Genomic DNA, 22703 nt, shown 5'->3' on the forward strand with positions numbered 1-22703 from the left:
TGTCATATTTTTCGATATTACGCTTGAACGAAAAGATCATCATATTTCCCCCACCCTTACCCCCAAATTTATTAAAACGAAAGATCGTTAAATACGAAATTCTCAAGTACAAAACTATTCGTGGATTTTCATTGACAATGCTCAGGTAGATATGCTTCGAAAAATGTTATCAAATACGAGAAATTATTTATTTTCCAGCGAATTTGTTTTTTAAGTAAAAAGATTCTTTTTTTATCTTTTTCTTTTCTTCGTTTTTTTTCTTTTTCTTTTTTTTTTTTTAATTATTTTTCGACAAAAGGCTCTTCCGACAATGATCTGTCATATTTTTTCCAGCGAATTCACACAGATGATATGAAAATTTCTTATATTTTTTTAATAAATATACAGAAAGTACGAAGATTTTTTTATATTTAATTATATTTTCTATCGAATTTACTCGACTGAATTTGAAAACTGTATGCTTGCTAATATGATGTATTATTCGAGAACAAATTGTTCGCTAAATATATGTATCTACTCGAATATAAAATTATTCAAAGTTTCACGTGAGCTTAGACAAATTTGAAACTTCTTTAATTTCATATCAACAGATTCGATTATAAATACATTACACGAGTTCGAAGTTATTTAAATTTCTTGCGAGGAGACGCGTGTGTCTTCGACGCTATACGACGATTAATGAATGACCAGCGTGTAACGAGTTAAGCAAGTTTGTTTTGTTTAGAAATCATTAAACTACATACATACGTTTCTCGTTAATCGAAAATTTTTTATTTTTTATTTTTTTTTTTTAATTTACTTCGCTTCGTCGTTTAATCAGAAATATGAAAAAAAAGTACACACTCAATAAATAATTATTATTAAAATAATTTTCTTCTGTCCGTTAATTAAACATCATATTTATTCAGTTGGCAAACACGCATTTAGATTTGCGATAAACAGTTATTTTTTTAATATTCTTTATTTTAAGAACTTAGATATCTACAAATTATATTTGCAAATAGGAAAAAGGAAAAAGAGAAAAAAATCTGTTTGAAAAAAAAAAGCAAGAAAAGATAAAGAAAAGTCTTAAAAAAAGTTTCGCGAAGCTTTTTTGCTAAAAATGATAATACGAAATGATGATCCAATTATGATAATTATGTATGAACGTTGTCACATTATTTCTCTAATATCTACATCATATCAAATGAATTCTATTCAAGTTAGTATATCCGCCCGATGATCCAGTCATCAATATAAAAACGGGACTAACGAGTAAATTTATCGCATATAAACAAATTCATCTTGTTGTTTTAGCACGAGATCATCTCCCGTTGCGTTCGATAGACTTTAAGCGTGTTCGTATATTCTCGACGGCACGTATACCAGCTGGTCCAGCTTCTTGTCCATCGTCGACAGCTGCAACGAAAACGAAAAATCTGAATCGGAATGGGTGAGAGCAAGAACCCTGAGGACGAAGGGTGGGAAAGGGGGAGAGAGAGAGAAGTGAGTGAGAGAGAGAGAGAAAGAAAGAGAGAGAGAGAGAGAGAGAGCGTGGAAGACGAGCGTGAAACGTGAAGAAGAGATGGAGAAAGAGAAAGAGACGTAGAAATAAAAAGAAAGGAAATGATCAGAGGCGAAGGAGAAGATCACTGGACAAGGAGAGAACCGGATGTAACGAAACGTTCGATACAAGAAACGTATAACCGCTTTTCGATTCCCTTTCGTCACTCGATCGAGATGTCCTTTCGATGTTCCTACGAACGATCGTATAAACTCGAGACGAGAAAACAAAAGATCCTTCACGTTTTCCTTCTTAAGTCTTATCCATGTCTTGGTATAATTAATCGTTATCATGTAATAAAATTAATTATTCCTACGTATTTTAACGTTGGTTGGAATGAATGAATGCATATTCATGCGATCTAGAAATCATTCGATAATAGAAATGAACTAATAGTATGTGGGTGAATCGATTGGAATAATAATAACGATGATAAATCTGTATTTGATTTATATAAGCGAGATTGATTATTAAATAACTGTGACTCGAAATGAATGATATCAGTTAACTTACTGTATCCAAAAATTTGTTAATGGAATTTTATGAATATATCGATAGATTAGATCTATCTAATATTTATCTTTCATTAGATTTTTCTAGATAGAAGATACGAGAGAATTCATTGTTTGACTTACCTTTTTTTTTATTTTACTATTAATTGTAATAATATTACTAAAAATATGTTAATATATTATTAGTAATTATACATTAATATATTAATTATATATTAATCATAATTATTTAATATTAATCATAATATATAATAATTCTTTGCTTCACTATTATTATTAAGAAGTATATTATAACGTTTAATATTTTAAATAACGCGAATGAAATCTTAAGAAATTTTTAATAAAGTTTGTAATGTTTGTAAAGTTTGTAAGTGACATTGGTGACTTACATGATATTCATAACAAACATTTTTTTTTTTTCTTCCATATTAAACATTTTATCATATTAAACATTTCTTTCATATTAAAAATTTTTTTTTTTCATATTAAACATTAGCATACGTGTTGAATAATTAAACAATATACAATCATTTAATTTGTAATTATAAAGTGTGTACGAGTTAGGAAATGTTTTAAGGAATTACGTCCATTTAGAAATTGATAAAAAAAAAGGGAAATTAAAAATTCGAAAAATTTTCTCAGAAACGAAATTTTTTTCTAAAAACGAAATGAAATTCTTTTATACGGAGGTACGTTTATCGAGAGGATTGAGAAAAAGAATTATTCGAAAATATTGACAAGCGAGAAAAATATGGCTGTCGGGTGGACGATAAATTTTTCTTGAAGACGTTCAATGAACACTCTCCGAAGCCGAAACGATCCATTTGAAATCAAAAAACGAAAAGGCTTATTCATGTTAACACCAAAGACGTTAACGATCTTCGATTTTTAAGACCGATTTTTCTTAGAAAATAACTAAACATGGAAAATTTATGAGAGAAATTGACCAATCGAAACACAAACATCAGAAATTTATGAGAGAAATTGTCACTTTTAAAAAGAATTATTAAAAGGTAAGGATCGATTAAAAAAAAAAAAAAGAAAAAAAAGAAAGAAAAAACCTGAGACCATCAACGATTTCTAAATATTTCTGAGCTCATTATGTATAAATTTGAAAACAATCCATTGAACAGTTTTCACGTTAATTAGTTTCAGGAAAATGCATTTAAAGTTTCAGGTATTGTAAAGTTTCTACTGTTGTTAAATAGATCATTTTTTATTTTTATCCCTAGTCGTCAATTTCAGGTTCATAAATAGTGCAATTGCAATTTCATTGAAGTAGAATTGTTTATATTACTTTTTCCTTCGAAAAATCTCTATTAAAATTCTACTTTCAAATGTATCGCATCCTGTGTTAGAATTTCAGTTGAATCGACATGAGGTAATATTTTTTAATAATTTTCAAGATAGATGATATAGGGACTGTACTGTCCTGGATCATTCGCATGTATCACGTATTTCTATAAATATTAATTAAATTTGTAAGGGATCATATTCGATTATTTACGGCAAAAGGACTGGTGAAAATTAACGTTCTATAAAACAGCGAGTTTTCCGTGCTTAATTAACATAATTCGAATGCATTTTACACGAAGTCTTATTTTCTTCGTCAATTTTACAAATGTCCACGTGAGAACTTCTCAGTATATTCTTAACGTTTGAAACTTTCAACAAAAAAAAAAAAAAAAAAAAAAAAAAAACAAGAAAAAAGAAACGAATGAAAAGAAAAGAAAAAAAAAAAATATAAAAACGAAAACTTTCTAAGAGGACTTAAAGAGAAAAATTATTTAAAGAGATCCTTTAAATAATTTTACGAATCCAAAACTTAGAAATGTTCATTAAAAGATATAACAAAGTTAACTGTTGATGGTATAACGTTCAAAGATTAAACTTTTTATTTCATTTAAATTAATTTGATATAAAATTTAATTTTATTCATAGATATTTTTATCCATGGATATTTTCAAATCAAAGATTTATTTCCTCTTTGACGAAATTACATATCTAATCATTAAATCATTAAAAAAAAAGAACGTTCGTTGATTTATATTCATAGAAGAGATTTTTTTTTTGTTTCTTTGTAATTAAAATCTTTCGTATCCACGAGGCGTGTATGTGTATGATGACGTGTGTGTGTTTACATTTGTGAATGTATATGCGTAGTTTGTGCATTTGTTAAATTTATCTTCTATAATATATGTATTAGTTTATTACATATTACATATAATATATGTAATACATTACGTGTGTATGTATCTAATGTAGGAAAGGGTTTTACAATATGTGTTCTACTTTATCTTCAGGTGGCTGCAAAGATCCTTCATTCTCAGAAGAGTTTTCTCTACTACGATCAAACTGAGAGCTAAGTAACGACGACGACAGATGTCAGAGGAGAAACGACATTGAGATTCTTACGAAATAATGTTCGTACATTTTTTTATTCTCTGAAACAAAGTTTCTCTAATTTAATTAATATTAATAAGTAAAATTAATTAATACTAATTAATTACGTACATGCTAGATAAAAAAAGAAAATAGATTAGATAAAAAAATATATAATTATATAAATGAAAAGCAATTTAAAAATAATTTAGATATCTTTTTTTGTTTTTCTTTTTTTCTTTTTTTCTATAAAATCTTTGGAAAAAAGATGACGATGAGTTAATACAAATCGAACTCAATGAAATAAAATGTACGATTAAAAAGTACAAAGTTTATAGGTATACTAGGCTAAATAATTGTAATTATATTGTTAGGTTGGTGCGAATGAAATGTCGGATTCTTAAGTGAATATATTAAACTGCATATCTTTTTCCAAAAGCTGTTTATTTAATCAAAATATGCTCCATTTACTTCCATACATTTTTCCCAACGAGATTTTAATGCATAGATGCCTGTCTTGAAGAAATTCTGATCTTTAGAATCAATGAACTCTGATATTTCAGACTGTCTTCATTTTTGTACTGTTTAGCCCGTAAAAACAGTTCTAAATGTTCAAATAAATGAAAGTCGGTTGGCGAAAGATCCGGTGAATAAGGTGTGTTCTGCAAAATTTCATATTTTAATTCATTTAATTTTGCAATTGTTTTCTACGATGTATATGGCCGAGCATTGTCGTGGAGAAGTATTGAGCCATGCCGTTTAACAAATGATGGGCGTATAATTTTCAATTTTTCATGCATTTTTTCAATGTACTGGCAATACTTTTCGGCTGTAATTGTCATTCCAGTTCGAAGGAATGAGTAGTGTATTACTTCAGTCACATTTCATCAAACTGTGATTAAAATTTTCCGTGGATGAAGTGATGGCCGTGGAGTATGAGCACAAGCCTCATCCCTATTAAACCATCGAGCACACCTTTTCCTATTGTCGTAAAGAACCCATTTTTCATCACAAGTAATGATCCGATCGAAAAATGGATCTCGATTAAATCGGGTTAGCAATGATGAGTATACGATTCAAACGATCCAGCTTATTTCGCTCGGTTAGTTCGTACGGTATCCACTTATCCATTTTTTTTACCTTGCCAATTTCAGAAAAATGTCGCAATATTGTTGTATGATTAACTTCCATTCTGGCAGCAAGTTTCCTTGAAGAAACAGTTGGATTCACCAATTGTTCACCATTTCCACCAATGCTTTTAGAGCATTATTTTTCACAGACGTTTCGGGTCTTCCACGCGGTTCATTTTGCAAGGAAAAATCACTAGACCGAAATTTTTCAAACCAATGCTGCACTTTTCGATCGTTCACAGTATTCTCCCCAAACGCCTGGTTTATATTGCGTGCAGCTTTTGCAGCATTATTACAAAGTTTATACTGATATAAGAAAATTACGCGAATATCGGTTGAATTCATATCGGTGCAAAATTCAAAGCAAATAACAAAAGGGAACACTTTTAAGAAAATCTTTTTTGCTAAAATGTAACTCTGGCAATGGACAGTACGACTATAAACCAGGTTATGCCAAAAACAAAAGCATAACAAAAACAGCATAACAAACGTTCACATTTAAAAAAAATCCGACATTTTATACGCACCAACCTAATATTTGGTCGTTTAGTTGGCAAATCTGGAAATGATAAATAAGATAATTTGTAATTATAATATGGAATATTATTTATATGTGATTTGTGATCATAAAATGAAATGTTTTATAAAATATTTTATGGAATATTTTTAATTATGAATATATAATGAATAATATGAAAATGTTCTATTTACATTAGTTAGTTCGATCTTATGATCAAGAAAAACATTATAAATACAATTGGAAATCATTCATACTATGTAAATATATTTTTAATGTTACGATGTAATAGTAATCAGTATTCTCTCTCTCTCTCTCTCTCTCTCTCTCTCTCTCTCTCTCTCTCTCTCTCTCTCTCTCTTTTTCCCATGTATAATTTTGTAAGTTCTTAAACTTAAAAAAATTTAATACTTAACAGATTATGTTCCTAAATATATTTACTTTAAACATACACACATGATATTATATTCTAATTTAATTATATCTGATCTAACAAAAGATACGTAAAGTCTATGATGGATCTTTAAAATAATTAATTTTGAGATTTATTTTTGAATTTAAATAAAACAAAAAAAGAAAAAATACAAAATTCTCGCGACATATTTTCATTTAGTCTATGTTATGATCAATAAATCTTCAAAATCTTATTACAACGATAATACATACATACGTACATAATACATACGCATAAACGTATATAGTATATAGATGCAAATATGCAATAAAATTGAATGAAAAACATATAAAAAGAAAAAAAATATTATTGACGAGGTCATTACAATATTTATCTGAAATAAAAATTGCAAGATTATTTTTCTTTTAATAATGAAAACAATATGGAAAAGAAAAAATTGGCTTTGATAATAATTTATTACTTTTTAAAAATAATTAATAAATGTTCATGAATTATTTCATTAAAGTTATTGTTTCAAATAAAACTCATTGCTTTAAGTCATTTATAGAACATTCAATTAATTTTGAAAATGGTCTAAGTCAATTAGAGCTTTAAAAACAACATTTTCGTATGAAATTCATACAAAATTTCATATTCATAATAAATTTCCATTAATCAAGACTAAGAAAATTATAAATTAAAATGTCGCATAATATAAAAATATTTTTTAATTCGTTCAAACGCAATTCATTAAATATCTCGAAACAAGAAATATATGACTTAGACCACTTTCATAATTATGAGCACAATTGCTCTAGGCGTTTTATAAATCGGCGAGTTACCAGGGAATATATTAATTGTGTACGATCGACATTACGATGAAACTTTCAGTCAATTTGTTGGCGCCATTCCTCGTTTGAGGATTAACTTCCGTTTAAGAATTGAAAGTATTCCGCTAAGAACACTTCTATTCTTTATTTTTTTTCTATCCTTTTTTCTTGTGAATTTATTGCTATTACACTATTTTGAGATAACACTTTGAACGCACAGTGATGCATCTTTTCAAAAATATATGTTGAAAACAATTAAAACGTAACAAACGTAATGGTTTTCTCAAATAAGAATTAGAATAGTAAAAAAAAAAAAAAATATATATAGGGAAAAATCGATATACGCAAAGTTTGACAAATAAATGTTGAGCAATAGTTTATAAATATTTTTAAAATATCTGAAGTAGTGTATTTGGAAATTTTTTTGAAAAATTCTTAGAATACGATTAAACTTGTCACCGTATTGTTAAACTTATTTAACGTATCGGCTATCGTCTTCGTGAAGATTAATTGAAAATTGTTCATAATTAAAAGAAAATAAAGTATATTTACGATAAAATAATCAGTTTTGCTTTAAAATTTCATTTTAACACCAATTACATAATCGAAAGTTAATTAATTTTTTCTTTATTAAATAATGATTCCGTGTGTGTGAAAGGGATTTGAAGAAATCATGATATTCCTCCAATATAATCATGGTATATATCGTAATAGGTCAATTATGTCCTTGAATTTTGCTGTTGTAATTTGTCTGATATTTTTATACAATGTCAATACAATATTTTCGAACTTTCTTGGTCTACCCCGACGTGGTAATAAATACAGAACTTTAAAATTTTTATTTTCATTCATTGATTTAAGTGTAAATGGAATTAGTCCACTTTCAAAATAAACTGTTAAATTATTGAACTAACTCTGAAAACTTATGTGTCAAGAATTATCGTATTTGCTCGGAATATAAGCAACCTGAAATGCCTTACTGATAAATAAGATAAAGTTGTAGATGTAATTATAACAACTGGAAAAAATTGACAAATGGAGTTAGGCCACTTTCAAAATAAACGGCTCATATAACATTTCATTTGTACTATGCAAAAATGAACAATTTATTTCATTGCAATAAAATTTAATTGACTTCTATTGTTTGTTATAAATTATTCTTAACCCTCTATGGGCCGAATTCTTGTTTTAAATCCAAAAAAAAATGGGGGAACGGAAAATCAGCAATTATAAACCTATATATGCAAATGAAAAAAAAATTTTTTTATTGTTTTATTTTTATTTTTTTATTGTTTTATTTTTATTTCTTTATTTTTTTTATTTCAGATTGATGAGCCTAGCAACGATCATAAATATTATATTGGTTGTCTTGACAATGTTATAGAATTAAGATTTATGCGCAATCTCATGAAAAAAGCTATAATTATTTAGTAAAATCTCGATAAATTAAAATGTGACCTGAAAGTTACACGGGCTCATAGAGGGTTAAATTTTATAAATTTAATAAATTAATAAATTATTCTTTAAATTTTAATTATTCTTAAGTTTTAAACTGATAAATGCCATTGACTCAATCATCTTATATATTCTCCATCTATACATCTTTATTCTCTCGTTTAGTAAAATGTTATTTCATAGAATATTATTTTCTAACTTTTATGTAAAATTTCAATGTTTAAAAAGAAAAATATAGGTAAAAATTTTATGAGAAATTTAATTTGTAGATCAATTCGATTCGTTTAACTTAATTGAATTTTCATTTTTTTCCTTTATTATTACAATAGTTATCCTTACAAGATAATGTTAACAATGGCGATGAAGATTGCAAAGACAATAATGATAATAATGACAATACTAGGAACGAGAAGAATATTGACAGTGAAAGAAACAATGAAACAAAGATCGTAAATTCTGTTCAGAGAATTGCAACAAAATTTGTTAGAACTTTACAAAAAAATGATTACAAAAAAAAAAGAAAAGAAAAGAAAAACGATAAATTTAACATAATAAAATTACACGCGACAGATTTATATGAGATAGTTTCCAAAAAATAAAAAAAAAAAGAAAAAGAAAAGAAAAGAAAAACTCAAAACTCAGTAAACAATTATTTTGGCAAAGTATAATTATTCTGTTGAAAAATGTAAAACGATATAATAAATTATATGACAAAGTTTAAACAAATTATGTAAACGTATTCGTTATCAATGACATTTTTAATTCATCATTATTATATTCATCAATAAATCTGTTTGATTGGAGTATAAGGATCGATAATGGAATGGAATTAGCGATATAATAAAGTACAATATTCCAGAGAATAATAGATATGGTATATTCAACTTCAACTAATAATAATTCATAATAATAATCGCCATATTATATGCAGTTGTATAGATTAATGATGTAGCAAATGTACAATATTTGACAGATTAGGTTACATCGTACCAGCCACTTTTCAAAATAATGTTATATGTATATATCGCTGATTGAAAAGACCCGCATGTATACGTATACGCGTGTATCTACATAGTGCTCTAGTGTGTATTGCGTAAAAGAGAGAGAGAGAGAGAGAGAGAGAGAAAGAGAAAGAGAGAGAGAGAGAGAGAGGGAGAAAGAGAGAGAGAGAGAGAAAAAGATGGAGAGAGTGAGAGAAAGGGTAAATGAGAGTGAATGTATAATGTATTTGTGTATACTTTCTCTCTCTTACCGTAAACACATGCATACGTATACAAACGCATCGAACTTTTTGGTCCATCTACGTCCATCGAATTTTCACGTTTCGAAATTATATCGATCTACCGTTTTTCGAAATACGAACGATATTATCATAGACGTATAATCTATTTCGATTTGATCCATCTCTCTACGTCTAATCACGGACTTATCTTTTACGTGAACGAGCGATTGACAGGATGGACCGTGAGAAACTGTACAGTTGATAAGCCTCGACTATATAATATATTCTAAAAAGTTGTGTTATCTTCTTTTACCTCCTTTGTTATTATTATTATTATTATTTTTTTTTTCTTCCTTTTTTCTCCCTCTTTTTTCTTTTTTTTTCTTTTTTCTTCTTTTTTTTTTCTTTTTTTTTCTTTTTTCTTTTTTTTTGATAATAATAGACCCTTTGAGAGAGCGAGCTACCACATTGATTGATGATAATTGGAAGGACACTTGCAAAATACGTTTGCCTCGGAAAAAGATTTTCTAATTCGCGTTAAAATCGTACATATTTTAAGAAGTTGTTGCTGTTATTGTTGTTATTGTTATTATTATTAAAATAATAATAATAACAATAATAATAATAATAATTATTATTATTATTATTATTATTACTTCGTCATCTTAATATTAATATCGTTAGATCTCCGTCTCTCTCCCTCTTTCTTTCTCTTTCTTTCTCTTTCGTTTTATAAATTATTAACGTTAAATGTAATTATTACTATCGTCGTTCACTCCCTCGTCGTTCTTATTAATATATATTATAATCAGTAATCATATATATATATATATATATATACATGTGTATATATATAACTAATATTTATTATTATTAATAGTAACGCCTCCTTAAGCGAGAATGATATTTTATGGCCCAATAAGGATATTAGATGTCAACGTTTTTACATTATTCGTCTCTTCGATAATGATCGTTCTGTATTTTCTTTTATATTTTTTTTGTTCTTTTTTTTTCTGGGTTACGTGGTCATCGTCGAGAAGAAAAAAAAATAACTTCCACCTATCTGATCTCTTTTTTTTTTTTTTTCTTTTACATGCCTCATCGTCACATTTTTTCGATCGTTATCAGACGACAGACATTCCTCGTAGATGTTTTTTTCAATGTTAAAGATAACACGTCGTATATATATATATATTCATAATTGTCAGGCATTGATGACATATCGCATTCTAACTTAATTATTTTTTCGCACTCTTACTAATTCGATAATAGCGATAGTAATAATAGTAATAGTAATAGTAATAGTAATAGTAATAGTAATAGTAATAGTAATAGTAATAGTAATAGTAGTAGTAACATATATATATATACATATATATATGTATACATATATATATAATAATAGTAGTATTAATAGTGTAGTAGCTTATAAAAACTGAGTTGTTCGTCGAGAATCGTATTGGATAATTTTTTGGATCATGATTTCACGATTTAACAACGTATTTATTATTACATCATAATTCACGAAATTATACAAACGATTCTTGCCAGTAAGTCAACAGTATTGTCGACGAGGTACTACTAGCAGATAGTATAGGCAACTACGGTGATATGATTGAGTTTCAGTAATTTCATGTTTTTCTAGCTCCAAATAGTTCGAACGTTCGATCAATATTGCGTTTATTCTCTTTCTCTCTCTCTCTCTCTCTCTCTCTCATCGATCGTTCACGTTTCTAATTTTTTTGTTTTCGTTCATTTCAGTATTCTTTTTTCCGATTTTCACTTTTTCCCCTCTTTTCTCCTTACCCTCTTCAATCCTGTATTTTTACTATTTCTTTCCTTGTTTACTTCAAGAAGAAAATAGTCGCGCGCGTTGAACGTCGCGCCTTGATTTTTATCAAAACATTTTTTGTACGTACGATTGTCGAATTGATCGAAGACAAAGAGAAGAAAAAAAGACAAAAGAAAGAGAAAAAAGAAAAAGAAAAAAGAGAAAAGGAAAGTACGACGATGCAAAAATCTCTCTTGAATATAAAAAAAAAAGAAAAAAAGAAAGAAAGAAAGAAAAAAAGAAAGAAAAAAAGAAAAAAAAAGAGGACATGGACAAAGCGAAAGATCATGCACGCGTTATGGAAAAAATCCGAACCTTTGAAGCTAGGTTTTTCCTTTCTGTTTTATTATTATTAATATTATTATTATTATTTTTTTTTTTCCATTTTCTCTTTTTTATTTTCATTTTTTTTTTTTTTATATTCTTATCCCCTTTACATTATCCCAAGATCGAAGTTTAAAAGTTAGTTAGAGAGATCGTCGAAAAATAGAAAATATGGACTTCTTTTTTTTTCCGTTACTTTTATTTTCTCTGTAAATGATAAATGATCGTTAGGTTCGGATAATTCCTTTTTTTTATTTTTTTTTCATTTCGGGCGGCTGAAAAGAGAAGATTTATAGTTTCTTTCTTTTTTTCCTTTCTTTCTTTCTTTTCTTCTTCCTTTTTTTTTTTTTTACGTTCCTTTTCTCCTTAAATGTATAACACTTTATACTTATAATTATAGATTATACTATAATTAGTAGGTATGTGCAAGTATAACGCTTTGGTCTCTTTTTACATATTCTTCCATGTTATATATTCTTTCTTGTTGCTCTTATGATTTCTTTTTCTTTAATGTCTACTGGATAGAAAGATTTGTAGAATAAGGTCATTGATTATTATTTGGTCTTGGTTTTTATTTTCCTTCCTTTTTCTTTACTCCCCTTTAACCATTCATTTATTTTACTTAATATCATTCTCAATTAATTTTCAATCTCGTTTCTTGCTTCTATTTATTTATTTATTTATTTGTTTCTTTTCTTTTCTTTTTTTTTTTTTTTTTAGTTGTTCACATTCAATTTTTGTCTCGAAACTTCATTCGTTCAACGTCACTTTAAAATTACATGACTTCCTATTTTTGTTTGACGTTATTAAAATACCGTTCGCTTTGTTTTCTCCTTTTTTTTTTCTTTTTCTCTTTATTTCGTTTTCTTTTTTAAATACGCATCGTATTTTGGTCCTAACAAATGTGAGATCAGAATAATCTGTGTTTTTTTTACTCCGCTCGAAATGAAGTCTTCCCGATATTATATTTAGCAACAAGATCTCTTTTTTTATTTCTTTCATTATGCATAGGATAATATAAGCGAAAAAGTTTGTCTTAAAAATTCAAATGGTGAAATAAAATAGGTACTCGCGAAGTAGCGTTTCATGGTACAGTTTATGATTTTTTTTTTTATTCTATCTTCTTTTCTTTCGTTTTCAAAGACGTTTCTCTTTCTCACTTTCTTCTCTTTCTCTCTTGGTTAAACGAGTTGTTTGTGATTTTACAAGATCGTTTTAATTTTCTTTGAAAAATTCGATAAGCAATTTAATAATTCTTTATCGGATAATAAGTATCGCATAAATATTTACACAAAGAACGTAGCCTTATATTTTCGTATCAATTTGTAAAATAATAAAAAACGATTTATACGATATCACGAATAGATATAGATAAGAATGATAAAAGGAGATCATTTTTCTTTTCTTTTTATCTTTTTTCTTTAGTTTAATTTTGTTTTGTTTTGTTTTGTTTCATTATTCATTCCTCTTTTCTTTTCTTTTTTCCATATTTACGTTCATTACGATATTACCTTTGCAAATATTATTACACAGCACCTTTTTCATCTGTCTGTAATTTTCTTTGTTACATATTCGTATAGAGAGTTATTTATATATTTATCGTCAAATATGATTCGATATAATAATAATAATAACAATGACAAATTAAGATTCGAAAGAATATAGAATTATTCATGTTCGATTTCTTTCTTTCTCTTTTACGTTGTTTTTCTTTTCTTTTTCTTTTTTTTTCTTATCCATCTTCCTTTTCATTTAATCGTACAGTTATAATTCGCATAATAATAATATCTAAATAACGTTTAAATGTTTATAATTATTCTCTTTTTTTTTTTGGTATGTCGTTATGTATTATTAAAATCACAGAAAGACAAATAAAATTTTACGTTGGTTTTCGTTTTTCGTCTAGATTCAACATGTTCGCGCGTTACATTCTATGCGAGATGTACCTTCTTTATTATTATGTAATTAATTCGAGGATTTTCTTTGGTAGGACTTTGAGTCGATATAACATATGTATGTTAATATTACGTAAATAAGTATACGTAAAAATTTACACGTCGTTGGTCGAAAACGCTTGGGATATGGAAAAGTTTTAACAAGAGGAAAAAAGAAATTAATTTAGAGTCCTTAAATCTATGGAATGTAAAATACAAAATGAAAAATAAATTACAAGTATAAATATCTTATAAATTAATATTATTAAGCATACAATATACGCGTAGTACGTAGATTCGCTTCGTTAAATTAATTTTCACGTCTACTCAACCCCTTAAATGCATTAAAAAATATAATGTATGTACATGGAAGAATTTAATTTTTCGTGAAATTTTGTAAAAAAAAAAAGAAAAGAAAAAACAGAGATAATTATGATAATCTAATCTTTCCATTATTTCAACTTTTAATATTTATTTCATTGATGATGGAATAATATTCTTTCTTTTTTTAAAAATGTTTGAACCAAAAATGCCAAAGCGTGCATTAAAGGGTTAAGTTATTCTCTACACCAAGATTAATTATATGTATATACTTATCAAAATTTTTAAACTAAAAGAAAGATGTGTTTTTATGCTTCTTGGTAAAGTACGACTAAACAGATTTACATTTAAGAGAGTGTAAGTAAGTACATGTCGGAAAGTCAACAATATGTCGTCTTTTGATTCGACGACAGTCACTACTACATCGAGAATGCCTCTATGACGTTTTGGTAAATTTTTTACTTCGACTAACGTCGACATTTCGTAATTCGTGTTATTATTAGAAGCTAATTATCCTTCTTATACTAGATTGCATGTCGTTATCACATTCTAAAATTGCGAATAACAGATTCTTATTATCACTTCTACTTTCTCTAAATCGGACCTCGATCGTTTCCTCATTATTTTACGTTTACGAAAAGTATTTACGTTTTATTTATTTATCTTCCTTTCTTTTTTATTTTATTTTATATTATTTTATATTATTTTTTTTTGCTTTTTTTTTTCTTTTTAAATCGAGTTTCTCTTATTTTTAATTATTCATCGATAAGTCTCGAAAGAAAATCAGATAATCCGTACCGATTTTCCTGACAAATGGATACAATATTTCTCTTTCCTTTTAATCACATTTTTTTTCTCTTTCTTTTTTTTTTCTTTTTCAAAATTTTGTTCGTCTCTATTCTCTCCTGTCGTACGTAATCTTACGTTTTCTTCCATTTGTCCTTGATGATCTAATAACACATTTACACCTTGCAAGGCAAGTTTATACAAGATCACGTTTCACCTAATCGAATGCACCAACGCGTATAATATCTTAGGAATTATAATCTTTATCGTGCGTTATATAATGTATAATACATTATACGTATGTGTGTGTATATTCATACATAAACATTACATATATATTTACATATATATATGTAAATATATATATATGTTACATACATATATATATATATATATATATATATATATATATATATTTACATACACACACACACACATGCACGCACATTACACGCATTATTATCGGCCGATTCACGAACACTACTTGCATTTTGAGATCCTTTATAAGTATATATATATACTTATGTATACATATATGTATACATAGGTACGTCAATCATGCAAAGAGAGAACGAAGCACCGAGATAAAATTTCAAAACGAATCCACGTCCACGATTATTTTAATATATTGCTCCTTGACGACGAAAGGTATTTCCTTTCCCTTTAGAATCAGACAAAAGATTCGTTGTTTCGATTATCGTACGCATATTACACATATTGCATGTAAATTGAATGTAAAAAGAAAAAAAAAAAAATACCAAAAGAATGTATATAAATATATACATATGACAATAGAAAGAAGAAAAAAAAAAGCTTTAACGATCTCGTTCTACTTTAAAATTAAATAACGATTATTTATCACTTTGCTAATCAATCGATCGATCATCTAATTTAAACGCCGTTTAATTCGATAGCTTTTAAATCAGTTTACTGCACATAAGAGGCAAGAAGCAATATATCACAAAGCTATCATCGAAATGTTATTACAACGATTAATTTATCTTTTTCTCTAATTATATACGAATAATTCGAGATAAGCGTGGAGAAAAATAAGCAATTTTTGACTAATAATAATAATAATAATTTTTTTTTTTGTTCAATTTTCGTCTAACAATAAATCGATTGTATTTAATTATTCAAATTGTAAGAAATAAAATCTCTCTCTCTATTCGAACGGACTATAATAAAGTTTAAATTTGATTTCTGACTTCATACAGAATCATATTTCTTTCATGTATATACATACATACATACATGTATATATATATATATATTTTTTTTTTTTCTCATAGATACACTACTATATATAGTCTATCGTCTAATACGAACGAGAAGCGTTTTGAAAATCAAATTTATAAACAAGATTAAAAATAAATTTCTATATCCGTTACAATATTTTTGTTGGGTTTGCATTCGAATATAATACATGTGTATCTATACTTTTTTACCCTTTCTTTTTCACCTTTTCGATATTTTATAAAATAAAATTTTTATATTATCTAAAGAAACCTATCGATGATAACGATGGTTATTGATTGTCTCTACTCGTACTAACTCTAACTATCATATGTATGTAAGTGTCACGATGTTATCTTTTTCAATGCTACGATAACGTTTAAGCTATACAATAGAACCATCATTATCTAAACAAATTTTTTATTATTATAAAATATTTATTACTTTTCTATTAAAATAAATAATTATTTTTATAACGTGAAGCTTATTAATTTTGATAAAAAATTAAATAAGTTTCATAACGATTCGATGTAACGTTAAAAAAAAAAAAAAGAAAGCAACAAATAAAATAATTTTACAATAATTCGATATAACGATAACATTAAAATATTTTAAATAATATCGCAGGATCATAATTTAACTTATTAACAATATATTTATAACAAAGTATATTTAAAATCATTTAATTTGATTGGATAATCGAAAGTTCTATTGCAAAATATTTTTCCGATATTATTATAAATACTTTTACAAGATTGTCCAATATAATCGTCGCTATTAATGTTTTCGTTTCGTACGTTCGAATAGTTGAAAATTCATTCGTAAATTGATCAAATTTTGTTTGATTTATATTCGTTTTTACGGATCGACGGACATGATTATTTATGTTGATCAATTCGTCGATCTTCATGATAATGTCAAATTTCACATGGCGTACAGTACCTATATACGTAGTCCTAAATTTCATTGTCGTCCGTATTTTCTACATTTCTTTCTTTCTCTTTTTTTTTTTTCCTTAAAATTTTATTTCTTCTACCTTATATAAATAGTTTATTTTATTATTATTGGACCGTCTAAAAATTTTTTTCTCTACAAAATCGATTTGCGTTACGTAGTGGAAATAAATTTAAAGTAAGAGGCACCGTAAAATGTGCATCTTATACGCGCGCACATGCTCATAATATAAGCGTGATCGTGTACGGAGTATTATTATTATTATTATTATTCATATTTCATTAAAAACTATAATACGCCGTTTGCTGCGTCTTACATTAATCTCTTTTTTTTAATTTCTTTCTTTTTTTTTTGCTTTTTTCCCTTTATTTTTGTTCTACTATTTGAATCGAACAATCTTCGAAAGAACAACGTAGTAAAATCTCTCTCTCTCTCTCTCTCTCTCTCTCTCTCTCTTTCTCTTCTTTTTTTTTCTTTTCGTTTTCCTTTCTAGTTTTGTTTCGGAGAATTGAGGAGGAATGTGTAATTACATAGAGACGAAATTCTGGCGTATGGACCCTCTTAAAGACGTTGAGAAACTTGGCAATGTACTATGTCCAATTTGCACAACAATTTCAACATGTTTACATTATTTGGAGGTATTAATGCGTTCTAATTGTTAGACACGATACTTGCCATTCTTTTCCCTTGATACAACATCATAGTTATGTTACATGTTACGCAATTGTGTTATACTTTGGACCCTATATACGCCGATATATATATATATATATATATATATATATATATATATGTATATATGTATATGTATATATATATATATATACTTATATATGCACACAACACTATACGGATATATAAGATGTGTGTAATATATACGTACGTACATATGTATATAAAAAGAAATGTTTGCTCTCGTGAGATTAAAAATATTCTTTAAAGCCTCTCTTAATTTAATAATAAATTTCCTACGATTATTGTGAGTGTATATATTTACATAGCTTTTTAGTTTTATTATTGGTATATAATAATATGTATAAGGTGATAGGTATGTATAACGCGATTAATAATTAATAATAATTATAATAATTATAGTAATAATAATAAATTATAATAATAAATAATAATAATAAATAATAATAATAATAATAATAATAATAATAATAATAATAATAATAATAATAAATAATAAATAATAATAAATAATAATAAACGTACGACGCTATCTACTTGTCATTCGAGACTATTATGCTACTATTAATCGGCATATGTTCCTTAAGACGAATACGTATGCGTATATATCTATTTTTTTTAAATAAAAGTACATCGAGGTACATGTGAAATTAACGTAACGCTACGTTATACGTCTTACGAAGTCGATTCTTTATTTTGTGTGCCGTAATTATCAATATATGTACAAAATATAAACCTATATTGTTATTTATATTAACATACGTATGTATATGTGTATATGTATGTATGTATTTATATGCACGAAGAATGCGATTTCTTATTGCAGATATATTACAAAAGTTCTTTTCCCCTTAAGGGGAAAATTCATCCTTAAATATTAAAATCTCTACAATTTATACTCCTGAGTGATGATGATATAAATTTTCAGGAATAATAATAGTAATAATATAACAATAATAACAATAACAATAACAATAACAATAATAATAATAATAATAATAATAATAATAATAATAATAATAATAATAACAATAATAATAATAATAAATTTCATAATAATAATAATAATAGAATAATTATAAATTCGCTTGTATCGAAGACTAATAATATTACTATGGATATATATATATATATATATATATTATATTATATTATATATAATATATATAATATATATATATATATATTATATATATAATGCGTATGAGTATGTATTTACTTATTTATTATTATTTATATACGCAATATTCTTTCTTATTATCAAGTTTATCTGAGTAGAATCTGTTCTAAGCAATAGTGCCTTAATGGACAAAGCTTTGCATAGTGACAAAAAAAAAATAAAAATGGAAACGCAATAAAAAAATGGAGAGAATCGTACGTTATTTGAAATTATGTATTATGAAAAGTATCTTTGGATTTTTATATGTGTGTGTGTGTGTGTGCGTGAGATAGAGAAAGAGAGAGAGAGATGGAGAGAGAGAGAGAGAGGGAGAGAGAGAGGCAGAGAGAGAGAGAGAGACAGAGAGAGAGACAGAGAGAAAGAGAGAGAGAGAGAAAAAAAAGAGTGTGTTTTTCTTTCGTTTTTATTATTATAATTTATCTTTCGGAATAAAATCACGAAAGTTTTTTTGTTTTTTATCATACGACGAACGAGAGCGTGAATTTTAATTAAAATAATTGAATTCTCTTTCTTGTTATCATTTTCTGGTTTTCTTTTTCGCATTTTTATATGTATATGTATATATATATATATATATATATATATATATATATATATATATATATATATATATATAGTAAGAGTATATATAAAATATACTCTGAGGTTACTTTATACTGTGCACTTTACTTAATTATTAAAAGAAATAAATTGACATGTATATCCGACCGTTGGAAAGATTTTATCTTTATTTTTAATTTTATATATATTCTTATTTCATTTTTTTAAGTTTTGAATTTCTACGATGTTCTCACTTACTTAAAAGAAATCCGAAACTATTTTTATATACATGCATACATACATACATATATATATATATATATATATATATATATATATATATATATATATATATAAATTATATATACACGTAAATACGTAAGTACGTACGATGAAAATATTGAGAAGTTTCGAAATTATTTCATATTAGATAAAAATTTGAAATGATATTCGAATCAATCAATCGTCGAAAGTTAACGCATCCTCATTCCTTCCCTCACTCTCTCCTCCCTTCCCCCCCTCTCTCTCATTTGTTCAACTCTCGTAAACTTGTACATCGCTTTCTCTCTATACATACATATTCATATAAATATATTAACTGACTCCTGTGCGTGTATCGAAAAAGCTCTAAAATCTTTCTCTTCTTCTTCTTCTTCTTATTATTTTTTTTTCATACCTTCGTCTCGTAAGTTTAATGAAATAAAGACTTAATTTTCAGAGAAGGATGAAAATCGACGAGCTGGTTCTTCTTTCTTCTTTTCCTTTCTCCGATCAATTTGATTTCTTTGTGAAAGGAAGTAGAACGGAAATAAGATATATATATATATATATATATATATATATATATATATATATATATACACACGAGTCGAGAGAAAGGTCCCAGTAACGGACGCTACGTATATCGGAATAATGCCGAGTCAGCTGCTCTTGCTAAGCATGTTAGGTACAACATTGGTTATGGTCACTCGTGGCAATATCCATGGGCTCGTCATCGATACCCGCAAAAAGGGTGGCACGAATTCGCCGGGGGCTTTCTGTTACACATCGTCTTCAATACTCCTCAGGGGGATCTGCTGTTTCTGAGCCACCGCATTCAGCACGTATACCAGTTGGTCCAATTTTTTATCCATCACCGACAGCTGCAATCAAAAAACGGATCGAGATATAATGTTTATGTGGTTCCTTTCTACCCTCTTGTTCTATGCGTAGGATGAAACTTATAAAGGAAAAAAAGAAAAAAAAAAGAAAGGAAAAGGAATAAACGATGTTCAGTTATAGGGAGAAAATTGTTCTATCGTGGAATTGTCGATTACTATTCTTTGAGAACAATCGTTTCAACTGTAATATAAATTGAAATATTAAGTTAATTATTAGACATCAAAAACATCTTAAAATCTTATTCATTTTGATAAGAATATTTATTATTATTATTATTATTATTATTATTATTATTATTATTATTATTATTATTATTATTATTATTATTATTATTATTATTTGATGTTATAAAATCCAGGACTTAGTCGAAATTACTATGACTTTTCACGTTCAAAATGATCTTAAAATGATACAAATTTATTATTCATGACTTCATGATACTACTTAAGGATTAAATATATATACATACACACACATATATATATATATACATGAAGTATAAATTATTAAAAGTGATTTTAAGATAGATATGTCCCAAAAGTATTAGCTCGTTCAGAAAGAATCTGAATAATTAATAAAGAGAAGAGAAGAATGTAGATATAATATTAAAAGAGGTGGATCGTTCGTACGTGTTAAACATTGTCCTTGCTCGATTAAAAGTTCTCACAAAGGACGAACGAACGACCGAACGAACCAACGAACCAACGAACGTACGATTTTTCTGAGGGGATCGAAAATGAAGTGGAAGAGGGACGAAACGTTGAAAAGGATTGGCGTGGTAATTAACGGAAAGCTTCTACCGGTGTGTAACTTTCGTCATGGTAGGGGAGAACATTAACGAGGACCTTCGAGAATTCTACTGGGAAATTGTTGGAATCAAGATGGATGGACGTACATCATTCCCTCTCTCTCTCTCTCTCTCTCGCTCTCTCTCTCTCTCTGTCTGTCTCTCTCTCCATCTCTCTCTAATACCTCTTTTGGTATATCAAAAATCCTGGATGAATACTCATTACTCATAACTTATAAGAATAAGAGAAATCATATAAGGAAATAATAAATGAATGAAGAGAAAACGATAATAGAATTGGAGAAAAAGAAAAATGAAAGAAAGGAAGATGCAAGAAAGGAAGAAGAAGAAAAAAAGGAAGGAAGGAAGAAAGAAAAAAAGAAAGAAAGAAAGAAAGAAAGAAAGAAAATTTTTATAATTCACCTGCTGCTCGACTCGATAAAGGCGCGCGCCGATCGTCATGGGTTTCACGTTGCCAGCCCGGTCGATGCCTGCCAGGTAGCTGCCTGGCTTACCCAGGGTCTGATCCAATCTCCTCTGTAACTCCTGTGAACAATGGTAGACGGCTTTGAATGCTCTCTCTCTCTCTCTTTGTTTCTTTTTCTTCCTCTCTTTCTTACTCTCTATTTCTCTCCCTCCTCTCTCTCTCTCTCTCTCTCTCTCTCTCTCATTATTTCTTTCTCACTATAGAGAATTTCATATTTTTAAATGAATATATGTTAACGAAAGGATTACTTATATGTATATATATCTTAAATATGAAAGGATATAAAACAGAATAAAAAGAAATATTAAAATAGAGTTTTTCCTTCACAAACACAATATTTTATCATTAAAATTTGTTCTTTAAAGTTTATTACTGAAACCTCATCCGTTAGGTAGTTCGTTAATTCTAAGTAATATTATTATATTTATCTCTAACGTCTACGTTATAATATATCTACACCATGTTATACTTCTAACGTATTTTC

The 22703-nt window shown here is 27.2% G+C and overlaps 1 protein-coding gene across 7 annotated transcripts in view; it reads right to left on the reverse strand.

The window, feature by feature from the left end:
- Positions 1-19890: 19890 nt before the first annotated feature.
- LOC124422729 (potassium voltage-gated channel subfamily KQT member 1) overlaps positions 19891-22703 on the reverse strand; it is a 51240-nt gene continuing 48427 nt past the window's right edge. For all 7 annotated transcript variants that reach the window (XM_046959573.1, XM_046959570.1, XM_046959569.1 and 4 more), the window contains 2 exons: positions 22156-22278; positions 19891-20926 (listed from right to left, as the gene is read on the reverse strand). In XM_046959573.1, the coding sequence (XP_046815529.1) occupies positions 20825-20926; positions 22156-22278 (225 nt within the window). In that variant the 3' untranslated portion in view covers positions 19891-20824. The remainder of the gene's footprint in view (positions 20927-22155; positions 22279-22703) is intronic.

The sequence above is a fragment of the Vespa crabro genome, chromosome 3, assembly GCF_910589235.1.
Source record: "Vespa crabro chromosome 3, iyVesCrab1.2, whole genome shotgun sequence".
Classification (NCBI taxonomy): Eukaryota; Metazoa; Arthropoda; class Insecta; order Hymenoptera; family Vespidae; genus Vespa; species Vespa crabro.